We start from the raw sequence: 22,631 nt of genomic DNA on the forward strand, positions 1-22,631 counted from the left end.
CCAAGTACTGCTGGGATAGACTCTGACCACCTACATCTCCATATTGGGCTGAGTGGAATAATGTGTCATATTGAACTTAAAACCAGAGTCCCTTTAGCAACAAGATGGCTTGTACAGGGCAGGTATGCTTCCTCAGGTGTCTTGGTGTTCCAAAGGTTTTTTTAGAAGGTCAAGAATGGGAATCCAATGTCAAAAAAAGTGCAGAGTTATGAACCAACCACTAACAAAAGGCACTTCAAAGGGTTAAAAGGAAACCATGCTTCAAGAATTTCCTACTGGGCCTTCTTTTTGGAAGCACCTCTGAACAAATGATCCAAGGAGTCATCAGATGATCAAAGTTCTCAATGGAGAAGCAGGTTAGAAGTAAAACAGACTCCATCCATCCATCCATTATCCAACCCACTGAATCCAAACACAGGGTCACGGGGGTCTGCTGGAGCCAATCCCAGCCAACACAGGGCACAAGGCAGGTACCAATCCCGGGCAGGGTGCCAACCCACCGCAGGAAGTAAAACAGACTGGAGCGGTCAAAGTATGGGACTACCATATTGAGGGGACTGTAGTTTGAAGGTTACCGAGGTGGGCTCAAACCTTGAGGGACTCGGACCTCAGAGTAGATTAGGCTGCTGTGTACAAGGGGCTTTCCTGTAAAAGACAAAGAGGCATGAAAAAGGGTGAGAAATCAGCATCTGCAGCACAAGGAGACCAAGTCAAGACACTCACCTATTTTCTTGGACTTAGGAAAGTCCCCCAGCACAGAGTATATGACCTCAGGGACGTCCTCTGAAGAACAACAAACGTTAAGAATTAGGCTTCAGACAGGCCTCATTTCAGTGCTCGTTTGATGTTATTACTTGATTGTCATTATGCTAAATTCAGGTAATAAAGCAGTTAACGCTTCTTCACATCATATCTATCATATTCGAGTTTAACACTTTGAATGTACTAAATAATTCTTGTGCTTTAAATGGCAAGTCAGTAACACAAGAACAACATTAACTGAGTGAGGACTGATGAGCTACATTGGACTGAATGGCCTTGTTCTCCTACTATGTTCTTATGAGTCCCTTTCCCAGTTTAACCTTTGGTATGAGGGTTAACTGCACTGGCTATACTGGCTTGAATACAATGGCTACCACAACATTTTTTAAGCAACTCACTTGTTTCATCTGCCATATTGAAAGTTTCAGTCTGGAGAGCTGCTTGACTGCCATCAGAAGCCTCTGTTATGACGTTACCAACAGCCCGTCCCTCGTCTGTTCTACTGAAAAAGCAAAATGGCAGTGCCATTATAAAAAGGTCAAAGATGGCACTTTAGGACAGAAAAGGAACTCTCGAGTGACAACATTTAATATAAGTGACCACTAGGGGGAGCCTGCAACATTTCAGAGAGCTCGGTTCTGCATTTTGTGTAGGGATGCTGTTTAAGAATAATAAGAATATTAATGATATTAATAATAACAATAACTAGTTCCCTAATGAAGGTCAGTAATAGAGTGCTTCCTAGAGACAAAGGTTTGGACACCAGACGCACTTTAAAAGAGAGCGTTCCACTTAGCCTACACTCGACTGGGACATGTGAAGGATGAGAAAAGAGAGACAAAGGGGATGGAATGCTGCACTGTACTGATCTTCTTAAGAGACATTGTGACAAATGCAATATGTATATTTGCACCCAGGAAGTTCATCTGCATAGTTGTGTCTGGGAGTTTGGGGCCTGGTGTGCCACCTACAGGCCACAATATATATATATATATATATCTAATGATAATAAGAAGAATTATCATGGCACAATGGTTACCACTGCTACCAAATGTAGAAAAGGGCAAAGTGCTACACGTGGTCAAAAGGAACATCAATTATAAATACAAGATGGGAGACACTGAGCTACAGGAAGCAACTTCTGAAAATAACTTATTGGTTCTATGTTAACACAACATTCTCATTGTCTAAGCAATGTGCAGAAGCGAGTAAAAAGGCAAACAAAATGTTAGGTTATGTTATTAAAATTATTGAATGTAAAATAAAGGACATTACACTTAGCCTAATTCATGCACTAGTGAGACCACATCTGGAGTTCTGTGTGCAGTTCTGGTCACCACACTACAAGAAAGACATAGCAGCACTTGAAGTTGAACAGAGGAGAACAACCAAGTGCATCCTGGGACTTATGGACATGACAGGCTCAGAGAATGAAACCCTGCTCAGTCTAAAGCAGAGGAGCCTACATGGAGACCTCATTTAGGTTTTCAAAAGGCATCAGTAAATTCGTTTGAATAAATGGTGACTCATGTAGTCAAATCAACTTATTCTATTGAACTAATGCACACCAAGTAGTAGTGAGCTAGCATGTAGAACATGTGTAGTATCTGACTCATACAGAGGTTCTGGATATACAGACGTGGACAAATTTATTGGTACCCCATCACAAAAAAAGAAGAACCCATAATTGTCTCTCAAATAACATGAAACTGACAAAAGTGACTTGCGGCCATCATTGTCTATCTCGTATTTAATAAAAATAAGAGTTTGCTTTTGAGTTTTGATTCAACAGAATATTTCAAATAATAACACAAAGGAAAATGGCATGGACAAAAATGATGGGACCCTTCACCTAATAGTTTATTGCCCAACTTTTAGAGTTTGCCATCACTGCTAACAAGTAATTCCTGGAGCTCTCTGTGAGACGTCTGCACCTGTTCACAGGTCGTTTGGGCCACTCGTCCACAGCAAACTGCACACACTGGGTCAGGTTTGAAGGGGTCATCTCCAGACAGCATATTTCCGGTCTTTCCATAGATGTTTGATAAGATTCAAATCGGGGCTCATAGAAGGCCATTTCAGAACAGTCTAATGTTTTGTTATCAGCCATTCTTGGGTGCTTTTAGTTGTTGCAGGATCCATGACCTGCGACTGAGACTGAGCTTTCTGTACCCTGGGCAGGATGTTTTGCTCCAGAATATCTCGATAGTCTTGAAATTTCATAGTCCCCTGCACAGACTCAAGGCTGCAGCAAAGCAGCCCCAAAACTTACAGTGAGCAAGAGTCTGCCATGTTTCACAGTAAGTATGGTGTTCTTTTCTCTGAAAGCTTCATTCTTTCTTATGTGAACATAGAGTTGACGTGACTTGCCCAAAAGCTCCAGTTTTGTCTTATTTGTCCAAAGGATACTCTCCCAGAAGCACTTTAGCAAATTCCAGTCTGGCTTTTTTATGTGGAGTCCTCCTGGGTCTTCTTCCATTGAGTCCACTGTCACTCAAAAAGCAGTGGATGGTGGACCTTGACTTTGGAGTTCAGCTTGTATCTTTTTGGAAGTTGTTTTTTCTCTACCATTTTCACTGTCCTTCTGCACATTCTTGGATCGATTTTCCTCTTGCAGCTGCGTCCATAGAGGTTGGCTACAGTTCCATGGACCTTAAACATCTTAATAATATTTGCAACTGTTGTCACAGGAACATCAAGCTGCTTGGCATGCCTTTCACATGCTTGTCTGTCATTTTCTTTCCAATCTCCTCAGACGACTCTCTCGTTTGTTTTCTCTGGTCCATGTTCAGTGTGGGACTCACAATGACACCAAACAGCAGAGTGACGACTTCTCTCCATTTAAATTAGCTGAATAATTGATTGCAGACATGTGTGATATGAATTCAAGAAAACAGCAAGTCTGCAAAATCACTCAGTTATTTAGGAATCTTTTCCAGGGGTCCCAACAAATGTGTCCAGGCCATTTAAGAATCTCTTTATAGAATAAGCAACACTTGATCTCTTGTCACACTTGCTTTGCTTTACACGATGACATATCAAAGGCATGCTGGTACTCAGGGAACGATTGCTTGTCATTTCTTCACATTTCAGGAGGCATATGGCACTTTCTCAATGAGCTGTAAGGGGACCAACATATTTGTCCACGTCTATAATTGCAGACCCAGTAAAAATCTCACACAGAAAAATAGCAGTGCCATTATAAAAACAGTATAATTATAAAATAATAATAATTAGTTCCCAATTGTAACATAAATTCATTTTGGTAAACAGCAAAACGACTCACCGTCTCCTTCTCCACAGAGCACACAGTAAATCTGCAATTAAAAATAATGAAAGACAAAAGGGCATGAAAGCAAACTCCAGCTCCTAAAATTCATTCATTTATTTTCCATATTCATATTTTCCAATGGAGGGTTGTGGAGACTCCTCTTACTGCATGATAAACTTACAAAGACCCCGGAACACCAATGAAAACCTGCAACCAAGCTGAGAAGAGCGGCTCCACAAACACCAAGAATTTAGCGAAGAGACTGAACAACGCGTTACCAAACACACAACTGGTCAGATGGTCCCATTTCATTCTCCTTCTTTTACTTCTCTCTTCTTTCGTACATATGATGCCCACAGAAAATGTGCGTCTGCATCTTTAAAGATTTTCCTTTAGTGATGCGCTGTGACCAGGGTTGGCAGATCTGTGGTTTTCACCCCAGATTGGGCTACTTTTGAAGTTGTTGTGCGTTGAAAATTTTTGATTTGGCAATGTGAAATTTTTTGTGTTCTTTTCCAAGGATATGTGCCACCCAAAACCCCAAAACTGTAAACCAGATTCCCCCCCGAAAGAGAGCAGCCAAACTCCAATGGAGACCATCCCCCCAAATGACTAACAGTGGCCAAACTCCATGGGGGACTCCCCTCCCCAGGCTGAAAAACTGCAAAGTGAAAGGAGGTCAACAATGCCAAAAGTCAAAGAGGAGCATCAAGTCGACGGTGTTATTCATTGGGCTGATCCACAGCGCCATTAGGTGGGTTTTCAGCTGTCACTGGGCTGGAAATATTTGCAGGCCTGATAACTCTGGCAGTGACCTGCAGCCAAGTGTCTGCCGAACCAGAGAAATGCTACAGTTGAAACAGAGCCGTCTGTGTAAATATCAGGATGTCTACACCCGACTTACCTTGAATTCTGTGATAAGCACAAAGGAGCAAGAGCAGTGGGAGAATTAGAAGAAGGAGGCAGAGTCCAGCGCCACCTGGAATACCAGTGACCTGAAGAGCTGAGGAGACAGGAGGGACACGGTCACTGCTTGGCACAAACCAGAAAATTTGCTCTTCCTGAAAAATCATGTACATCACATGGGTTTCTGATTTTGCATTTTGCCTTTATTTCAGAATTCTCAGACCGTAGGAACGTCAATGCAAAATAAAGTGGGTAGAGCTTTAGAATGTGGATAATTGCAGAAAACTCTCACAAAACATTTCTATGTGGAATGTATTCAGACCCCTTCACTCTTTCATGTTTATAAGTTGCAGTCTTGTGTCTTGTGCTACAACCATTTCATTTTTTCCCCTCATTAAACAACACTCAATTCCCCAGAATGACAAATCGAAAACAGGATTTTAAAACTGCAAATTCATTAAAAACAAAAAACTGAAATTAAATCGAATCCTAAACATGATTAGTATTGCCAACACTTGGATTAAAAGTAATGTGTGAAATACATTGTGGTAGACAGTGCTGTGATTGCAGCGTCACAAAATGGCAAAAATAGTGTAAGACTTCAAAAATGGAGCAAAACCAAACCTGGGGCCTCATGGCATTCACACTAAAACATGGCGTACGGACAAAACTAGAAATGTGTGAACGCACATTCAGATGCATATCACTACGTAAGCAAAGTTCAACACACTTCCTCTTTATAAATCCCAATCAACGTAAATGTTAGCGCACATGCACACGCCTACAGTTGCATCCCGACTCCTCCCAGAATTTCATATATTTGAATATGCAAATCAATATAAATATCCCCTTTGTTCAGTGTTTTATTAAAAAACAATGGCAGAAGCACATGTTAAAAAGAAGAATTTCAGCGAATACAAAATGGAGGTCCTGCTCAGTGAAGTGGATGCAAGAAAAAATGTACTAACTGGTGGCTTAAGCAGTGGTATAAGCAACAAAATGAGTGTCACAGGGTGGCGAAGACACTCAAAAGTTCAAATTTAGGAAGCTGCACAGTGCCCAAAATAAAAAAGAAATAGTCAGATATCAAAGTCGATGTGAAAAGGCAAGTCACAGCTCACCATCAGAGTGTCATATGGAAGCATATTAGGGCCACAGAGCCAAAAAAAAACTTGAGATAGAGTGAAGAAAAAAAAAGAGGTCTATGTCAAGATTGAATTTAAAATGTTGATTTTAATCTCGAAAATATCTACAGTACTTTAATCTCGTAGTTTATTTTGTTATTAAAGTACAAACACTGTAAACTTCATCTTAAAATCAATGTTTAATTTACTAGCATTTTTCAAATGCATTCGTAACTAAAGTAGCACATTAAATGTTTCAAATTCTGTGTGTTCCCCGACCACATCATTAATTGCTATGTGCTTCTTAAACGGGCTTTCTCTTACGCCGACAGGAGTGCACAGGCAGTGATTGCCAAACAGAATACATTACATTCATGATATTACAGCACTTTTAGATGTATACTTGATATCATTTTCATGATGAAATGCATTAAAATATTTATATTACATTTTAAAGATAGATTTTTAACTTCGTTTAAATAACGTATACTGTTAATAATTAAACATGGTAGGGCGCGGTGGCGCAGCTGTAACGATGAGCTGGTGCCCCACCCAGGGATCCTCCCACAAGATGCTTGCTGGGACGTGCACGACCCCAGATGAAATAATTTATTGCCGCTGTACCATGTCTGTCAAACATACCGACCCCAAATTCCTGTCCTTCCTTTTCTTTCTCCACGTAACCAATCGCCACACAATAAGCTCTTTAATAAATGTCAAACCAGCTGTAGCCTTAGAATGCTGATTCTTCCAAACCTTTAAGGAACACTGAAAAATCTTTGTTACACATGTTAAATTATTCCATCCAGGGTCACACCATTCTCAGCAAGCATAGAGTGTGAGGCAGGACCAGGACAGTATACATTATTTAAATGAAGTTAACAATTTATCTGGTTAGGGCATAGAAGATGGAAGTGGGTTATTTTGAGGCATGGCACAGTCAGAGCTTCCCAGGTGTGCCGTCAAAATAACAGTGTAGCGCACCTGGGTCTAAACCTGAGAGAGACAAGCTCCACAGACGGTTAGGAGCTATCAGAGGAGGACAGAACTTCCTGGAGAAGCTGGCATAAAAGCAGCTCCACAATCACTATGTTGCAGACTCCGAAGTTAGAGCATTTCGGATGAGTCTCCTGGCTTCTAGAGTCCATCTGCCTGGGTGTGTGGTCACCAGCAATCCTCACATGGCTGGTGGATAGTGGGCATATGAGTTGATTGTAAGACAAAGAGAGGTAGATAAAGGGACCGAGCTGCTTGGAGATGCCATCAAAGTGCACACTAAGTCCCGTGTCTCTGAACGCTGATCTCAGAGCTTCTCTGGGAGTCCCAGCCCTTCGGACAGTTGAGCACATGTATGAGATACAATGAGTTTGTTGGTTATTAAAATAGTGGGATGTTGTTGGTTACAAGAGGTGTGCCACGACAGAATAAGGGTTACGAAACACTGCCTTAGATATTCTAATGGCAGTCTGTTTATTATTTCAAGAGCCAAGCATAAAGGAAGCGGTAAGGCGGCCTTCTGCTGTTATCTACCAAAAATCGTGAGTACTTTTTCAGTAGAGATATGGCAGGCTAACACTGTACATCATTTTGAAAAAAACTGCTGAAAACTTACTTTTTTAATTTGGCTATCTCGTAACTACAATTTAGCTCTACCCTTAATGTACTAGATATACATAGTTTTATCATACTCTTCAATGAATCTGCAATCTTTATTAATCTTCACTTTTCTCTATTTTCTTTTCTGGTTCTTCTGTGGTGGCATTCTGCTCAAAGTCCTGTGCAGCCACCTGTGATGTTTGAAGGTTTAAATGTAAGCAGATATGCCAAGCTGCCACGAGACCCACTGCATCGAAAACCGCTAAGATGAAGCCTTAAAAAAAATAAAAAAAGAACAACTTTAAAACATTTATGTTAGACAGGATGACCAGTGGGTGCTGGGGGTGGGGGGTCTTTTGGCCACAAACCTCTACAGATTTTGTTTTTTCCCCAGCTTAAATGGAGTTTTGTTTTATTCCTTCTGTCCACCTCACTTAAGTCCAGTGACTTAAAAAAAACAAACTTTTCAGTATTTATTTTAATTATATATCTATACCCCGTGACCCTGTAGTTAGGATATAGCAGGTTGGATAATGGATGGATGGATATATATCTATATTATCTAAGTTGTCATGCATGTACCGTACATCAGTGGGTTGTCGTCCAGCTGATGTATGTAGTACCACCCCAAAGCAACAGGGGGTGCTGTAGCTAACCTCGTCATCCGATTCTGCCTCCACAGTTCAGAGAAGACAACCCAGTGAGGCAAACTGACTCCGCCCCCTATGGGCCAGGACCTGTAAAGCTGGGCTTTCCTAAAAGGAGATGTCTTACTTTGAGTTGAGCTACTAGAGGACGGAGCTTCATTTAAAAGTGAGGACTTTGTTAAGGAAAGGTTACTGCGTGTATTTTCTGTTTTTTAGCGTCACCACACATTTATTTTGTTTTACATTACAATAACTACATTGGACAACATGGTTGGTGTCTCAACATTTCATCCTTCATCCCAGGTTTCACTACTATTCAACCGTAAAGTGTGAATTATTTTTTTATTATACTATTTATGTATTATTTTTCTTATCTAATTTTTACTTGTTTCCTTTGCATGTAATTACTTCTTGGATATCTTGTAAAGCACTTTGAGTTCCATCACGTTTTTCTAAAAATGTGCTAAATAAATAAATGTTGATTCATTCAGTTCATTTTCAGGTATTTTTTTCACATAATTTACCTTGTATTTGAACATTTACTGTATTGCTGTATTTCTGACCTCCTCCTGGTAGCTCCACGGCACACGTGTAATTCCCACTATGACTTTTATTTATTTCCTGTATACTGAAAACTGGAAAGTCACTGTCATTCTTAACAGACACGCAGTCCCTCCAGAAACTGAAGTTGAGCTTTGAGCTGGAACTTCCATTGACTCTCCACGTGCAATTCAGGGTGAGACAGTCTCCTTCCATCACAGAACCTCCAGGAGCTACGGTTAAAGTGACGGTCAGAGCTGAGAAGAGAAAACCAGGAGAGTTAGTGCATGTCGGAAAATGAATTAGTCATAATACATTAAAGGCTGGAGAAGAAATGCAGAGTGGCAGAATCACACACTGTGACAAAACAAGTGGTCATGAAGTGGAACCAGTACCCTGAAAGACCCCAGTACAAGCCAATAAAGATGCAAGAACACAAGGTGCACGTTGTAGTGTCCTGGGCTGATAACATCAAATCAACAGAGGCCTGTCAAATCAACAAAGCAGACTCTGTTATGGGACCCCTTGGAGGTCGTAGTGGATGAAAGAATGAAGATAAAACTGAGTGTCATTATGAACAAAGCCGCACATCCTCTCAGTGACACACAAACACTGAAGACTTTCAGACCACAAAATGTTGACCAGACGTGAGTGAAGAAATATGACTGGGGCTTATTTATACCAGCAGCAGTATGCCCTTGTAGTGTCTCATTGGGATGGCTCTCTTATCTTTCACCAAGTAGTATTTTTTTCTTTTTTGTAACTCTTGTATGTATTTGTGGGTTGTTATTGTCTGTTTATATATTTTTCGAGATTCTATTTCCCCTAGGGGCAAATAAAGTACTATGTATATAACATATAGTCCCATTCCAATCTATCTATCTACACAAAAACGGGAATCTAACAAAAGACTCTGCCCCGATCAGCCCCTTTCCTATGCTCTTCATGCTCTCATCCCAATAATGGCCCTCTGTTCCCCCCTTGCCATAGATCCTCTCCCGAACTCCCAGCTTGTCCAATTAATGAGGTCACAGCCCATAAAAAGATATTCCTTAGGGTGGTGTTTATTTCATGTGACCCAATCTTGCCGTTCTTAATTTTTTCGAGACCCAGTCTATAACAACTGTCAGATTGGGTGACGAGGGACCCCCTTAGAGAATCTCCACCAAAAATCATAATCCCCCTTGGAGAAAAGCATAACAAAGCAATGTTGATTGCTTATACTCCATGTGGAAACCCATCACCAGACACTTTCGTAACCATATGTGACCCTTTCCTATTGAATACAGAGGTAAGTCACCACTCTGCATGACCCAAAAGGTGGCAACCCATGACCCATTTTGGGTCGTGAGCCATAGTTTCAGAAACCCTCCACCTTAGAGTACTTCCACAAGCCTTCCAGGAAGTACATTTCCACAGAGAGTCATGCAAATACTACACTTACCAAGAGAGGCTGCAGGAACCTGAATTATTGTAACAGGGAAATGCTGCTGCCACCTCTTGGCTTGGGGAAGCACTGCTATTTTAGAGTGTAGCCCCAGCTAAGACCTTATTAACTTTACATCCCAGTTGGGAAAGTTCATGTCTGTTGGGATGTAATATCTTGCCTTTCAATTTACTCTCAGCTCCTGGGTTCCTTTACTTAGTTCAAGAATGCTTCTTTTTGGTATTGTTTACAGTCTTCCTAGGAGTCCCACCCTGCTAAAATCTGCTCTGGGGTGAAGTGTAACACTAGGAATCGTTTAAAGGATAGACTATAAAGAGAAGTGATTCTGCTCTATAAATGGAAATGGAACTGAGTTTTCAAAAATGGAGGAAGAATACGTGAGCAACAGTTTGACTTCCAACTCTAGCGCTATCACTCTTGTGGTGACCTGTCGTACCCAGAATAACACCAAGGATTCTAAAGTCCACAAACAAGGGATGAATGGAAAAAAAAATAAAACAGGAACCCAGGTATCCATGTCCACCTGGTGAGGGGGGATTGCTTACTTGCTCACCACATTATATGCACAAAAAGCACTTCTGTCTGTGTCTCTCCATCCTGTCCTATGTTCCTCCCACAAAAGAGCTACAGAAAGACCGAAAGACCAACTGATGTGAAAGCGGTATAATACATAGAAATGTTGTATTCTCCTCGAATAAATTCACCATATGATTCACCAGCCAAACATCTTTTCTTGCTGTACCTTGAACTTCAATCTCTATGTCATCGCTGTAAGCTTTTCCTCGTCCTGGCGACTCCACAGCACACGTGTAATTCCCAGTGTGATTTTTTTCAATCTCTTTAATACTGAACACTGAAGAGCTGCTACTCTTCTTCACAGTCACATTGTTTCTCAAAAAGCTATAAGTGAGGTTTGAGCTGGAGCGTCCGTTCCCCATCCATGTGCAAACGAGCTGCAGAGAGTCACCCTCCTTCATGGGACTTTTAGGAAATGCAGTTAAAGTCACATTCAGTGCTAAGAAGAGAGTAGAAGAGTAGGAGACAGTTAATGTGGAAAGGTCTTGACAGACAAGCTGATTCTTCAAAGATCAGCCTGACACACAAAGGAGTAACAACAACACGGTATCTGTTGTAGATTGCAGTTTATTAATGTAAAGAAATAGTGTGACACCTCCAGAAAGTCCAACAACACATGCTAAGACATTCACCAACCCTCTCAGAGAAGACTTTACCACAGGCAGCCAGCCTCCAACCACCACAGATAGGCTTCTGCCTGCACAGGCCCAAAACAAGAAGTTAGCTTTAAACTAAAAAGTTCAAAACTGCTTTAAATGTCCCAAAATATACACAAATACCTTTCTAGAGAGAGGAACCCTAAAACCTTTGGACTGATGAGACAAGTTCAAAACAAAGCATCTTTGTAAATAAAGAAGTTATTTTTGAACAAGCAAAAGAAGCACAAAAGAGAACAAACAAAGAAAAAGGATTTGCCTAAAAAGGCAGCCCAAGAAGTAAATTCCCACTGTGGGTCTCCAGAGCTTCACTAGTTTGAGGAGGTTGTCGCTTTATATTATACATCAGTGATAACACCTGGTTACACTATGGACAAGATGAGGGTTGCGTGAGGTTTATATGACTCAAGTCAAATAAACTAAGTGATAGAAACCTGCAATCCAATTGGCCGTCCAGGCGGAGCAAATAAATCACAAAACTGTGGAGGTCTGCAACCATTTCAACCCAAAGGTAACAAATCCAAAATCATGATCCAAATGCAAAATCCATCAGTAAAAGTAGTCAACATATATATCAAATAAAAGTAATACTCACAAATAGTGCTGATCAGCAAAACTCCTTGCAACAAAAATGCTTTGTTTGCCATCAACCTCGTTCAACAAATGTTTTCCTGGTAATTTGCTGTGTGGTTTGGCCAACATGAATATTTTTGTCCCAGTGCCCCATGATGTTTTGTGAGATCAGGGTGACATCAAGAGAATGTTTACACACACGTACTGTAAGAGTATGTCTCCTTACCTTCAGGTTACTGCCCAATCTGCTGCTTACATCACAGGTACCCTGTACGCCACTTTAAAGCTCAAACACGGAAGTGCAAGTACAGAATAGTGCAAACCAATCTTTGTGTGCCAGCAGCTGGAGCCAGGGCCACAACCAGGTCACATCTGGTCATTATAAGAGGGAATGGGCTGAAATGTCCTTTGCAGGCCTCTTATGTTAAGCATAAAAGGTGCCGGTGGCAGTGCTTTAAGCTTGCCACTTAACAGCAGTGTCCCTACGATCTTGAGAATATCTTCATGGCATACTGCAAAAACTAGGAAAAGACAGAATGAAGCCTGCTTTGCTACTGAATCTACTAAGACTGACCATCAAAATGGACTTCCCAAGTTGTATATTTACATTTTTATTATCAATTTGCTGATACTGGCTTCTCTGCAATTGCATATTTTAGCAAGTAAATAAAGGCTAATTATCTTTACTGCAACCTGCCTGTGTGATTCACTGGCACTATCAATCACTGACGGGTTTGGGGGTCAACCTCTTGCCTAATTCTGGTCCTTCAGGTACGCAGGCTGGGAGGTATCATAGGTGGCATTTCCTGCATAAGCAAAGATCCAAGAGGCTAATATAGTGCCTTTTGAGAGAAGACTTGCAGAATAGGAGGAATTGTTTTAGGTGGGTATGATTGGCAAAGTTTCTTGGGCTGAATGGCTTGTCAACATTTTTTGATTGTTCTACATCCCATGATAAAACAGAGAGGCTGTAAGTTTGATTTCAGTTACTCACCTGAAACATGAATGTGAATTAGATTACTGAAATTTGAGTAAAGATCTCCTTTCCTAGCTCGACAGTTGTAATTTCCTGCCTGTGAAAGAGTCATACAGTTGAAGGTGAAGGTCCGCTCCATTTGAGACTTATATGACATCACCCTCTCACTCATGTGGAGCTCATATGTCCAACCAACAGGATCTCCGTCCACATAACATGTCATGTTGATTTGATCTCTCTCAAATATCGATCCATCTATATGACTTGTAATCAATTCAAGTCTGGCTTTCCTCTCTGAAAATGAAAAGATGGCAAAGTGAGTCAGTGGGGTTGAACTTATCCAGTTCTCTTTGATTTACTCTGATAAGAAGTGGTAAAAAATGTGTCCAGTGATCCCCAGAAGAGTCAAGACTGACATTCATCTGGTGTGGTGAAAAACACAGTCGATCGGAATTGCATGGGAACTGTGTTCCAGAAGGGTAGCCCTGTCGTGGTTCCTGGGTACTGCCAGGGGGCACTGCTGGAGGAAGGTCTCCTTTCTTTGCAGAGCCTACGCATGACCCAGAGGTGTTTCCACCAGGCAAAGTCATTGGCACCGGAAATACTTCTGGGTTCAATATAAAAGGACACTACCCTGCCTTGTTTAGTCAAGGGAGGCAGGAGTCAACACTTACCTGGAGGAGCACAAGGAAAGGGAAAGGAGTGAGCACTATATCTAGTTGTGTTATTGTGACTATGCCTACGCATGACGGTACTGTGTTTAATAAAATGAACTTGATTTGAACCCGGAACTGTCTTTGGTCCGTTTGTGTCTGGGGTTTGGAGGTCAGTGGCTCCCCCTTGTGGTCACATTCATTACAAGAGGTAATTGAGCTGAGCATCCATTATCTATAGTGTTGAAGTACACAGAGACACAAGTTAGCTGCTTTAGTGTGATGCTCAGCTTTGACCCCATTTCAGACACAAACTCACCCTGAACAGTCAGTGTCACAGTTCTGCCAGCGTGTGAGATATAATGAGAAACACTTTTGTCTGTTTCACACTTGTATGTCCCGCTGTCAGAGGCAGTCACAGACTGAATGGTGTACGTCGATCCAGTGCTATTTAAATTCTCAACTTTTGGACTCAATTTTTGCCATTTAAATTTTCCACCAGATATCGCACTGAGGCAGTCAAGTGTCACATTATCTCCAATATATGCAGGTTTCTGATTCTGACTTGATTCCTCTGCAAAGAAGAAGAGATACAAATTACAAAACAAGACTGTTTTGTACTATAGTATTATCTTCGTTTTTATTTAATACATTTAAAGAAAAATGATAAGACCTGTTTGTAGCTCATAAGCATCTGCCATGATTCCTCACTATTGTGACCACCAGACACGTAAAACAAAAGATGTATAAAATATTCAAAATATAACAAATGCTCTTGAGTCTCCAAGACTTTTGCAGAAACAAATGCAGAAAATAGAATCAAGCAGAGACGCCCTGACAATTCCCATAGACTTCAAGGACCAATCTTCAAAGATTTGCTGGGGTATCTCTTTATTGAACAGACATGAGCAAATAAATATAAACTAGCTCCTAGAGAGCAAAAACAAAAAGAGCAAAAAAACAGAAAAGGCAAGTGGACTCATGCTGGAAAAGGCACAAATAAACATTTTAACTGCTCTAGAATAAGTGGAAAAACTGTTAACTTAAACAGATTGAGTACAAAAAGAGCATTGCGTAAGTGTTCATTCACTGTGTCTGACAGGTGAGGGAGGGAACAGAAGATGAATATTGTACAACAGAAAATGGTGGGGCAGATTTTTAAATGAAAAAGAATTTGGAATTGAAACATAGTCTAAGGCCTCCCAAAGTTCGAAACCAGAAAGTCTAACTGATCTGTCATCAAGAATAATCAAAATACCAGACATGAAAGTGAAAAGAAAACAAAGCACTAAGTCCTCACCAGAAAATCCATAAACCAAATGCATTTATCCAGCACTAGGAAGACTAAGAAGTCTTTGAGGTGGCCTTTATACCTTTGAACTTATAACATTACAGGTCATAACTTCTGGTTGTCCTGCATAGCAACAAGACACACACTAAACTCAAAATGGCAGCACAAAGCAGAATACAAAATGGCGTCACTGAAAGAAATTATTTTAAATATCATTTAATAAGTGTTTACAACCAAATGTTAACAAAATAAGATTCAGTGACCTTTAAAGCATTTAACATTAATGAGAATATCCAAGAAGGAAACAAAAACAAAACTGTAAAAAATTTATAACATTATCAAATAATAATGAAAAGGAACCCACGAGCTAAACCTAATTCAGTAACCAAACAAATCCATCCTATCCTTCCTACAACCAAAAATTGTAACACCTAAAACATCAGGAAACTAAAACAAAGATTCTTTAAACCACAAATGAAAATGAAACACACACCAAACGAACAGTCACTCATTTATTAGAACATTACAACAATCCAGATGAGAACAGGCCATTCAGCTCAACAAAGCTTGCCAATCCTATTCACTTAATTCTTCTAAAATAACATCAAGTCTAGTGTTGAAAGTCCCTAAAGTCCTACAGCCTGCCACACTACTTGGTCACTTATCCCAAGTGTCTGTGGGTCTCTGAGTGAAGAAAAACTTCCTAATGTTTCTGCGAAATGTATCCTCTGTGTCCCCGTATTCTTAATGAAACTCATTTTAAAGTCACAGATAACGGAAGACAGTGGATCACAGTCTTCATCCACTGGACTAATTCCCTTCATCATTTTAAACACTTCAGTCAGGTCTCCTCCTCATCTCCTTTTATGGCTCAGCTCCTTCATAACTCATCCCCTGTAGCCCTGAATCAGCCTAGTCACTCTTCTATGGACTTTTTCTAGTGCTGCTATGTCATTTTTGTAGAACTGCACACAGGACTCCAGATTAGGCCTCACCAGTGCAGTAAAAAACTTGAATGACTTATAATCTAATCTTGGATAGCCCATTAACCCTAGGGACTGACCTTTATTTTATTGTGGCACTAACATCACGTGTCATGCTTCCTGAGCTAGTTCCCATTCAAAAGCCATTAAAAGTATTTTAAAGAAGGTATTCATACTAATCCAATAGACTGAAAGGAGAAATCCAGCTGAGCTACTGGAGATCATCTAATAGATGCATTAAACTTGGAATGATGAGATGTGAAATAAAAGGAACAAAGAAGATGAGTTGATGGAAATGATGAGCCATTGCAGTCAATGGCACTGCAAACCTGAAATCTCATTTCTTACCTGCATCCTGTGCTGAGAAAATCACCACAGTGAACCCTGGAAAAGAGAAAGACAAACAAGCATGAAAAGCGCAAGGCAAAACCTGCTAGAGGATTCAGTTCAGGTTAGTTCTAGCAGCTACTCTCGTGTACAGTAACTATGTACTGAAGGGGACACAAAAGAATAAGAAAGAAAAATATAATAAAAATAAGAATGAGCATATGCCGCGGCATCTATATGACAGAAGTATTGAGTAAGTTTTAATATTGTTTGGGGTGTCAAATCCTTCATAAAGTGTGGGCGAAACATTAAAGGTGCCCAAAGTGTCTCCGTTTGGCAGGCGGCCCACACGCCGCCTCAGGTGGAAAGACCACTAGACGCCTGCCTACGCACTCGACTGCAGAGCGCCCTTTGGGGCTGGCTTCCCACTCTTTTCTCAGGGCCTTCATAAAAAATTGATTAAGAATTAATTTCTGTTAGTTTAATTTGAGTACTGAAAGAAAGAAAGAAAGAAAGAAAGAAAGAAAGAAAGAAAGAAAGAAAACTTGTTACATTTAAATAAGTGGGTTTAGAAAACGGATGGATAGAATTAGTTTTACCAGAAATCCTTTAACAATAGAAACTGTAGAAGTATTCTATTTTAATTAAAAAATACACGTTGCAATGAACAATTTGTAACATTCTTGCATCTGTAATTTAGGCTGATTAGCCTATCAATTTTAATATTTTTTTTTAAATCATGCTCTGTATCTAATTTCACTGTGTCCGTTTTCTTACATGAATTTTATTATCAAGTTCTTTGTCAGATTTGTTTTGCTCGTCTTTTGTAGTTATGCTAGTCTGCCGATACTTTATATTAAATACAGTATATATGTTTTATATTAAAATGTACAGGTGCATACTACATATATTTTTTATACAGCAGAAATATTTGTGTTTTTGTGTTTTATGTATATATCCGATTGAAGAGAAATTCTTAGTTACTGGCAGAAAACAGAAGGAAAACTGTTTTTCATTAATTAATCAATTAATTCATTGGAAAAGCACGTTTTATTTGTGTTTTATATGTAATAGTTAGAGAGTTCCAGACTGGGGTGGTCCCAGAACTACACAACCAGCTACAAGGCAGCAGTTTACTGGACTTTGTCTTCCATCTGTAGGCTTATTTTTTTAAATTTGTGCAACGTACAGAAAAATACATGCTGAAGAATAATTATTAACTCTATAGAACTGATATCATAAATAAAAAATTAATTATTTGTAAAATATGTTAGCTGCATGGAAGGAAGAACTAAAAACATTTTAGGAATTATATATTTCTAACAACATTTAATTAAAACTATGTATTAAACTATTAGATTATCCATTATTAATATGTACTTTGATAAAAGGTGCATTGAGCTTTGAATATTTTATCATCTAAACATTATCATCATTTTCTAAAATAAAAACATACAATACTGAATGTGTCACACGTACCTGATTTTAAGGGTTACTTAACATTTTAACTTAATGTGTCCACAATCTGTATTATGATGTCAGTTAATTGTAGAGTATTTTATATTGACAGTTGTACTTCAGAGGGTGTAGTGACACAGTCTGCACCAGTTGTGCTTTAAGACAGACAGGGGGGGTTTTAAGTAATTGACACAAGTTGGGACATTAGGCTTCATTTACTTTAGGCGCTGCAGAACATCTGAAGGTTTTCACCTATTAGTCGTTCCCTGATGAACGACTTTGTCATATTCTGAAATGTCCTTTTTTTCAATTTTTGCTCACCTAAAACTTTAAATTTAAACCTGTGGTTGTTTATTGCTTACCTTTTCACTATTTTAGGTCATTCATTGCATTTCAACTGATTGAATCTGAAGAAAAACTGAGGTATTCTAAAACTTTTGACCGGTAGTGTATAAATACACAAAAACATATAAAGTATATCATTAGTGTTGCATACCATGTATACAGCAATTTTTTTTTGTTGTGTTGTGTGTACATAATACTCTGGTTCATTTGTATACCAGTTGTGTTCTAGACCTTTCTCTGCTGCTGTATATACTCTCATGATAACTGTGTAATCCGGTGGTTCCCAAACTCGGTCCTGGGTTTTTGTTTTTCATTTGACTCTTAGCCTAATTATGTGATTCATTATTTCCTTGTTCCTGTGTTTTGGAGTCAATGTAGAAATTACAAAATAAGTATGGTAGATTTTTATTAAAATGTAATAAGCAGTTATATGGGGAATATGTAGTTTTTATTTTAAGTTGTTAACAGTATTTTTAACCTAATTTTCATTCTGCTTTAACAGGTGTTCTGGTTATTTAATTGGATTATTTACTAATTAGCGAGCCTGACATTGAAGTCGTTGCTGCTTTCATCATCTGGGTGTCTGCTGTGCTGGGTGCTAATTGTCACTATTAGGGTTAAATGAAGGGAGCAAACTAAACAAGAAAAGAGGAAAATAATAGGAAAATAACAAGAGAGACTGAAGCATTACATTTATTTCTAGAGCACATTTTCATACAAACAATGGAGCTCAAAGTGCTTTACATGACGAAGAAAGAGAAAAAAGACAAAATAAATAATTAAAATTAGGGAACACTAATTAACATAGAATTAAAGTAAGGTCCGATGGCCAGGGTGAACAGAAAAAACAAAAAAACTCCAGACGGCTGGAGAAATAAATAAATAAATGAAGCTTTAGCTTATAGCTTTAGAAAATAATAGAAATATTTCTAAAAGTCTTAAAAATGTAAAAACCATAGTGTGGTATTTTTCTGAATGCAGAATAATGAGAACAGTAAAAAAAAGACCAGCTAATTAAATGAGATCAGTTGTTATTGATTATTATCACCGATTGTGAATCTGGTTGGAACAAAAACCTTCAGCAGGAGTGGGGCCCAGGATCGAGTTGAGGAACCACTGGTGTAATCCATTCCTCAAAAAATGAAACAGTTACATAATGTTTTTGTGATAAATTGTATTTATAAATAATCTGTTATAAAAATACTGTGTTGTATATAAATATATACTGCGGTGGGTTGGCACCCTGCCCAGGATTGGTTCCTGCCTTGTGCCCTGTGTTGGCTGGGATTGGCTCCAGCAGACCCCCGTGACCCTGTGTTCTGATTCAGCGGGTTGGAAAATGGACGGATGGATGGATATAAATATATATATATATGTACTGTATACTGTATATAATGTATATGTAGTTATCTATCTATTATATAGTGCCTTTCTATCTATGTTTCTATAATTTGTGTTGCACTCTGTTTATATATATATATATATATATATATATATACAGCATTGTGACACTGTGTTCTATTTTTTGTTGTATTAAGTCCACAGAATACTAAACTTGACTTGATTTACTTATATATGCACAAAATTGTTAATAGGCCATTTGTCGTTGTCACCATAACTGTTTGTAAATCATTTTTTAATTACAAAATAGGCAGAGTGTATTTTTTGGTTGCTGGGATAAAGCCATGCTCAATAAAACTGAGCAGAATTGGATCATAAACAGAAGCTTATTATACTGTAAAGAACTGCAAGAAGCCAGCAGATTACAGTGTCAGACATTTCAATAAAACTCAGACCAAACCCACAGGCTTTCATTAAATAATCTCCACCTATAAATTCGGTTTTATAAAATAATGTGATATGTTTTATTGAAATATTAGAAAGTTTTAATATTAATTAATTATAAATAATCACACAAACATATTAATTTAACAATGAAGATTTAAACATGTGCTAAATGAAATCTAAAACCTGAAGAGAGTTAATTTGCTTTCAGCCCGGCTTTGGCCGCATGTCTTCAGTTTTAAACTCTCAAATCAAATGAAAATAATTTTTTTAGAATGTTGCTTTGCCATCCTTGAGCCACAGAGCACAGTGCTCGGGTGCAGACTTATCCAGAACGTTTCTAATCAGAACATTGTAGCCTAAATGATTTTTTTGTTGTAGTTATTGTTTGTCTGTTTATGTATAAAACTGATACATTTAATTTATAAGCTTATTATAGTATGTTGATGTATCCTCGTTCAGGATTGGCTCCTGCCTTGTGTCCTGTGCTCCTATGATTGGTTGCGTCTCCCTTGTCACTTTAAATTAAATGAAGTGGCTTTAAAAGCGGATGGATGGGTGGATGGCAGTTTTATTACTTCTTTGAAATATTATATTTTTAATTGCATTTGAAGCTTTCCTAGGCTCCAAGTCAGCCTGCATTCGCCGGCCCTGCGGAGCTCACAAGCTCTACTGGGGCTCTTCTTCAGATTGCTCTACTCAGTAAATGTTAGTGCCGTATTGTGGATGGTGTGCCACGGTGGTCTTCACACCCCAGCGTTCCCACTCGGCTCCCACCTCAAACTGCCTTTGTGAACCTTGGCAAGTCACCTGTTCGGCGAGTGTAATAAATGTAAGTAAAGAATTATATTTTATTGCTGATTTTGTAAATTGTCCTCACTTGAGTCATGATGTCCTTTCTGCACAACATACATAATAATGTGTTCTTGTACTTTTGCATCTCTTACAGTTTAACAAGTGAAGTGTCACGATGTGCTCGATATCTCAGAGACCCCAAACACTAACACTGTCAGTTTACAATTTCCTGAGTCAGTTTCGCAGGCCTGTTTTTGGCATTGGCTCTCTATAATTTCACTTTTTATTTTATTTATTTTGCAACAGATTATAATTTTTTTATGCCATCATTGAAGTTTGCTAGTTCACCACTAAATGATTTCTTAGGATAAAAATTTCGAATGAGTCGCTGTACTTACATATAATCAGGTCAAGTGCCCTGGCCATCTTCATATAACTGTCAAAAAGCAGAAATGAGAACTGATATTAAAATTTGACGCCTTACAGTTGTGTTGCTCCGTTTTCAGGAAGTCATCGACCCCCAGGCTGCTATGTGTGAAAAAAATAAAACCAAAAACTGCCACTTTGAATTCTTCAGGAAATGCAGATGACTTGTGTACAACACGATGTATGACTTCATTTGGTGCTGCTGTTGCTCACTGTGCTAAAACTTTGTGGTTTGCTTCTCTGTTTAATTTTAAAAAGGGTCTGACTATGGCTGGTGTCCTTAGTGCAGAGTTCTGGATGAAGGGGTTGGTCTCGGGCATTCAGTATAATGGAGTGCCAGGCATACATGGAATCTGAGGGGGGCATCAGGGAGCAAAATCAGGTTTTAATTCAGCCAGTCATGTAATGAAGGTAGGAAGGTCATCCAAGACCCCATCAATGATGGATCAAATTCATTTGATCTCCATGTCAAATATACCCTCAAGTATGTCTTCATTTTATCTCACCCTCCACCTGCGTCCTTGACCCAATACCAACAAGTTTGTTCAAAGAAGTATCTGATGTGCTAACTGATAGTGTGCTTGACGTAGTAAATTCATCATTAGATACAGGGGGTCTTCCCAGACTGTCTTAAGACTGCTGTTGTTAAACCCCTGCTCAAGAAAAGTAATCTCGACTCCTCTGTTTTTGACAATTTTAGACCTATTTCTAACCTGCCTTTCTTAAGTAAAATCCTAGAGTAGGCAGTCATTACGTAGCTAAATGGTCACCTCAATAAACCTGCTACTCTTGATAAGTTTCAGTCGGGTTTGACAACAAATCACAGTACAGAAGCTGCACTTGTTAAAGTAGTAAATGACTTTTGGGTAAATGCAGACAGAGGCCATGTACCTGTTCTCTTCCTCTTAGATCTGAGAGTCACATTTCATACCATTGGTCACAATATTCTTAGAAATTGTCTTAGTCAGTGGGTGGTCCTCTCTAGCAGGGTCTTAAATTGGTTTGAGTCTTCCTTAACAGGTAGAAAATTCATTGTTAGTCGTGGTAATTATACTTCAAAGACACATGATGTTCTATATGGTGTTCTACAAGGCTCTATCCTTGTTCCACTGCTCTTTTCGATTTACATGCTTCCATGAGGTCAGATTATCTCAAGGCATAACGTGAGCTACCACAGCTATGCTGACGACACACAATTGTATTTATCAATAGCGCCTGATGACCCCGACTCTCTTGGTTCACTGACCCCAATGTCTTACTTGTGTTTCTGAATGGATGACTAGTAATTTTCTCAAACTAAATAGAGAGAAATCAGAAATCTTAGTGATTGGAAAAAATGGATATAATGAGGGTATTAGAAATAAACTTGATACATTAGGCTGAAAAGTTAAGACGGAGGTAAAGAATTTAGGGGTAATTATTGACTCTGACCTAAATTTTAAATCACATATTAATCAGATTACTAGGACAGCATTTTTTTCACCTAAGAAATAT

General features: G+C 39.0%; 1 protein-coding gene across 6 annotated transcripts; it reads right to left on the reverse strand.

Annotated features, from left to right (window-relative positions):
- Positions 1–505: 505 nt before the first annotated feature.
- On the reverse strand, positions 506–21,627 carry LOC114666841 (carcinoembryonic antigen-related cell adhesion molecule 5-like). 6 transcript variants are annotated; one of them, XM_028821864.2, is made up of 11 exons: positions 21,110–21,627; positions 16,350–16,385; positions 14,047–14,301; positions 13,093–13,368; positions 11,036–11,308; positions 8,831–9,103; positions 4,938–5,036; positions 4,049–4,079; positions 1,161–1,261; positions 724–783; positions 506–645 (listed from the first exon to the last, which is right to left on the reverse strand). In XM_028821864.2, the coding sequence occupies exons 1-11, from the start codon at positions 21,141–21,143 to the stop codon at positions 572–574; spliced, it is 1,512 nt and encodes a 503-aa protein (XP_028677697.2). In that variant the 5' UTR covers positions 21,144–21,627; the 3' UTR covers positions 506–571. The 6 variants fall into 6 exon arrangements, 4 of the variants coding, with proteins under 4 accessions (XP_028677697.2, XP_028677696.2, XP_051775997.1 ...); XM_028821863.2 differs by having other exon boundaries at positions 1,161–1,264; XM_051920037.1 differs by lacking the exon at positions 724–783.
- Positions 21,628–22,631: the final 1,004 nt, after the last annotated feature.

This window comes from Erpetoichthys calabaricus, chromosome 16 (genome assembly GCF_900747795.2).
Source record: "Erpetoichthys calabaricus chromosome 16, fErpCal1.3, whole genome shotgun sequence".
Lineage (NCBI taxonomy): Eukaryota > Metazoa > Chordata > Cladistia > Polypteriformes > Polypteridae > Erpetoichthys > Erpetoichthys calabaricus.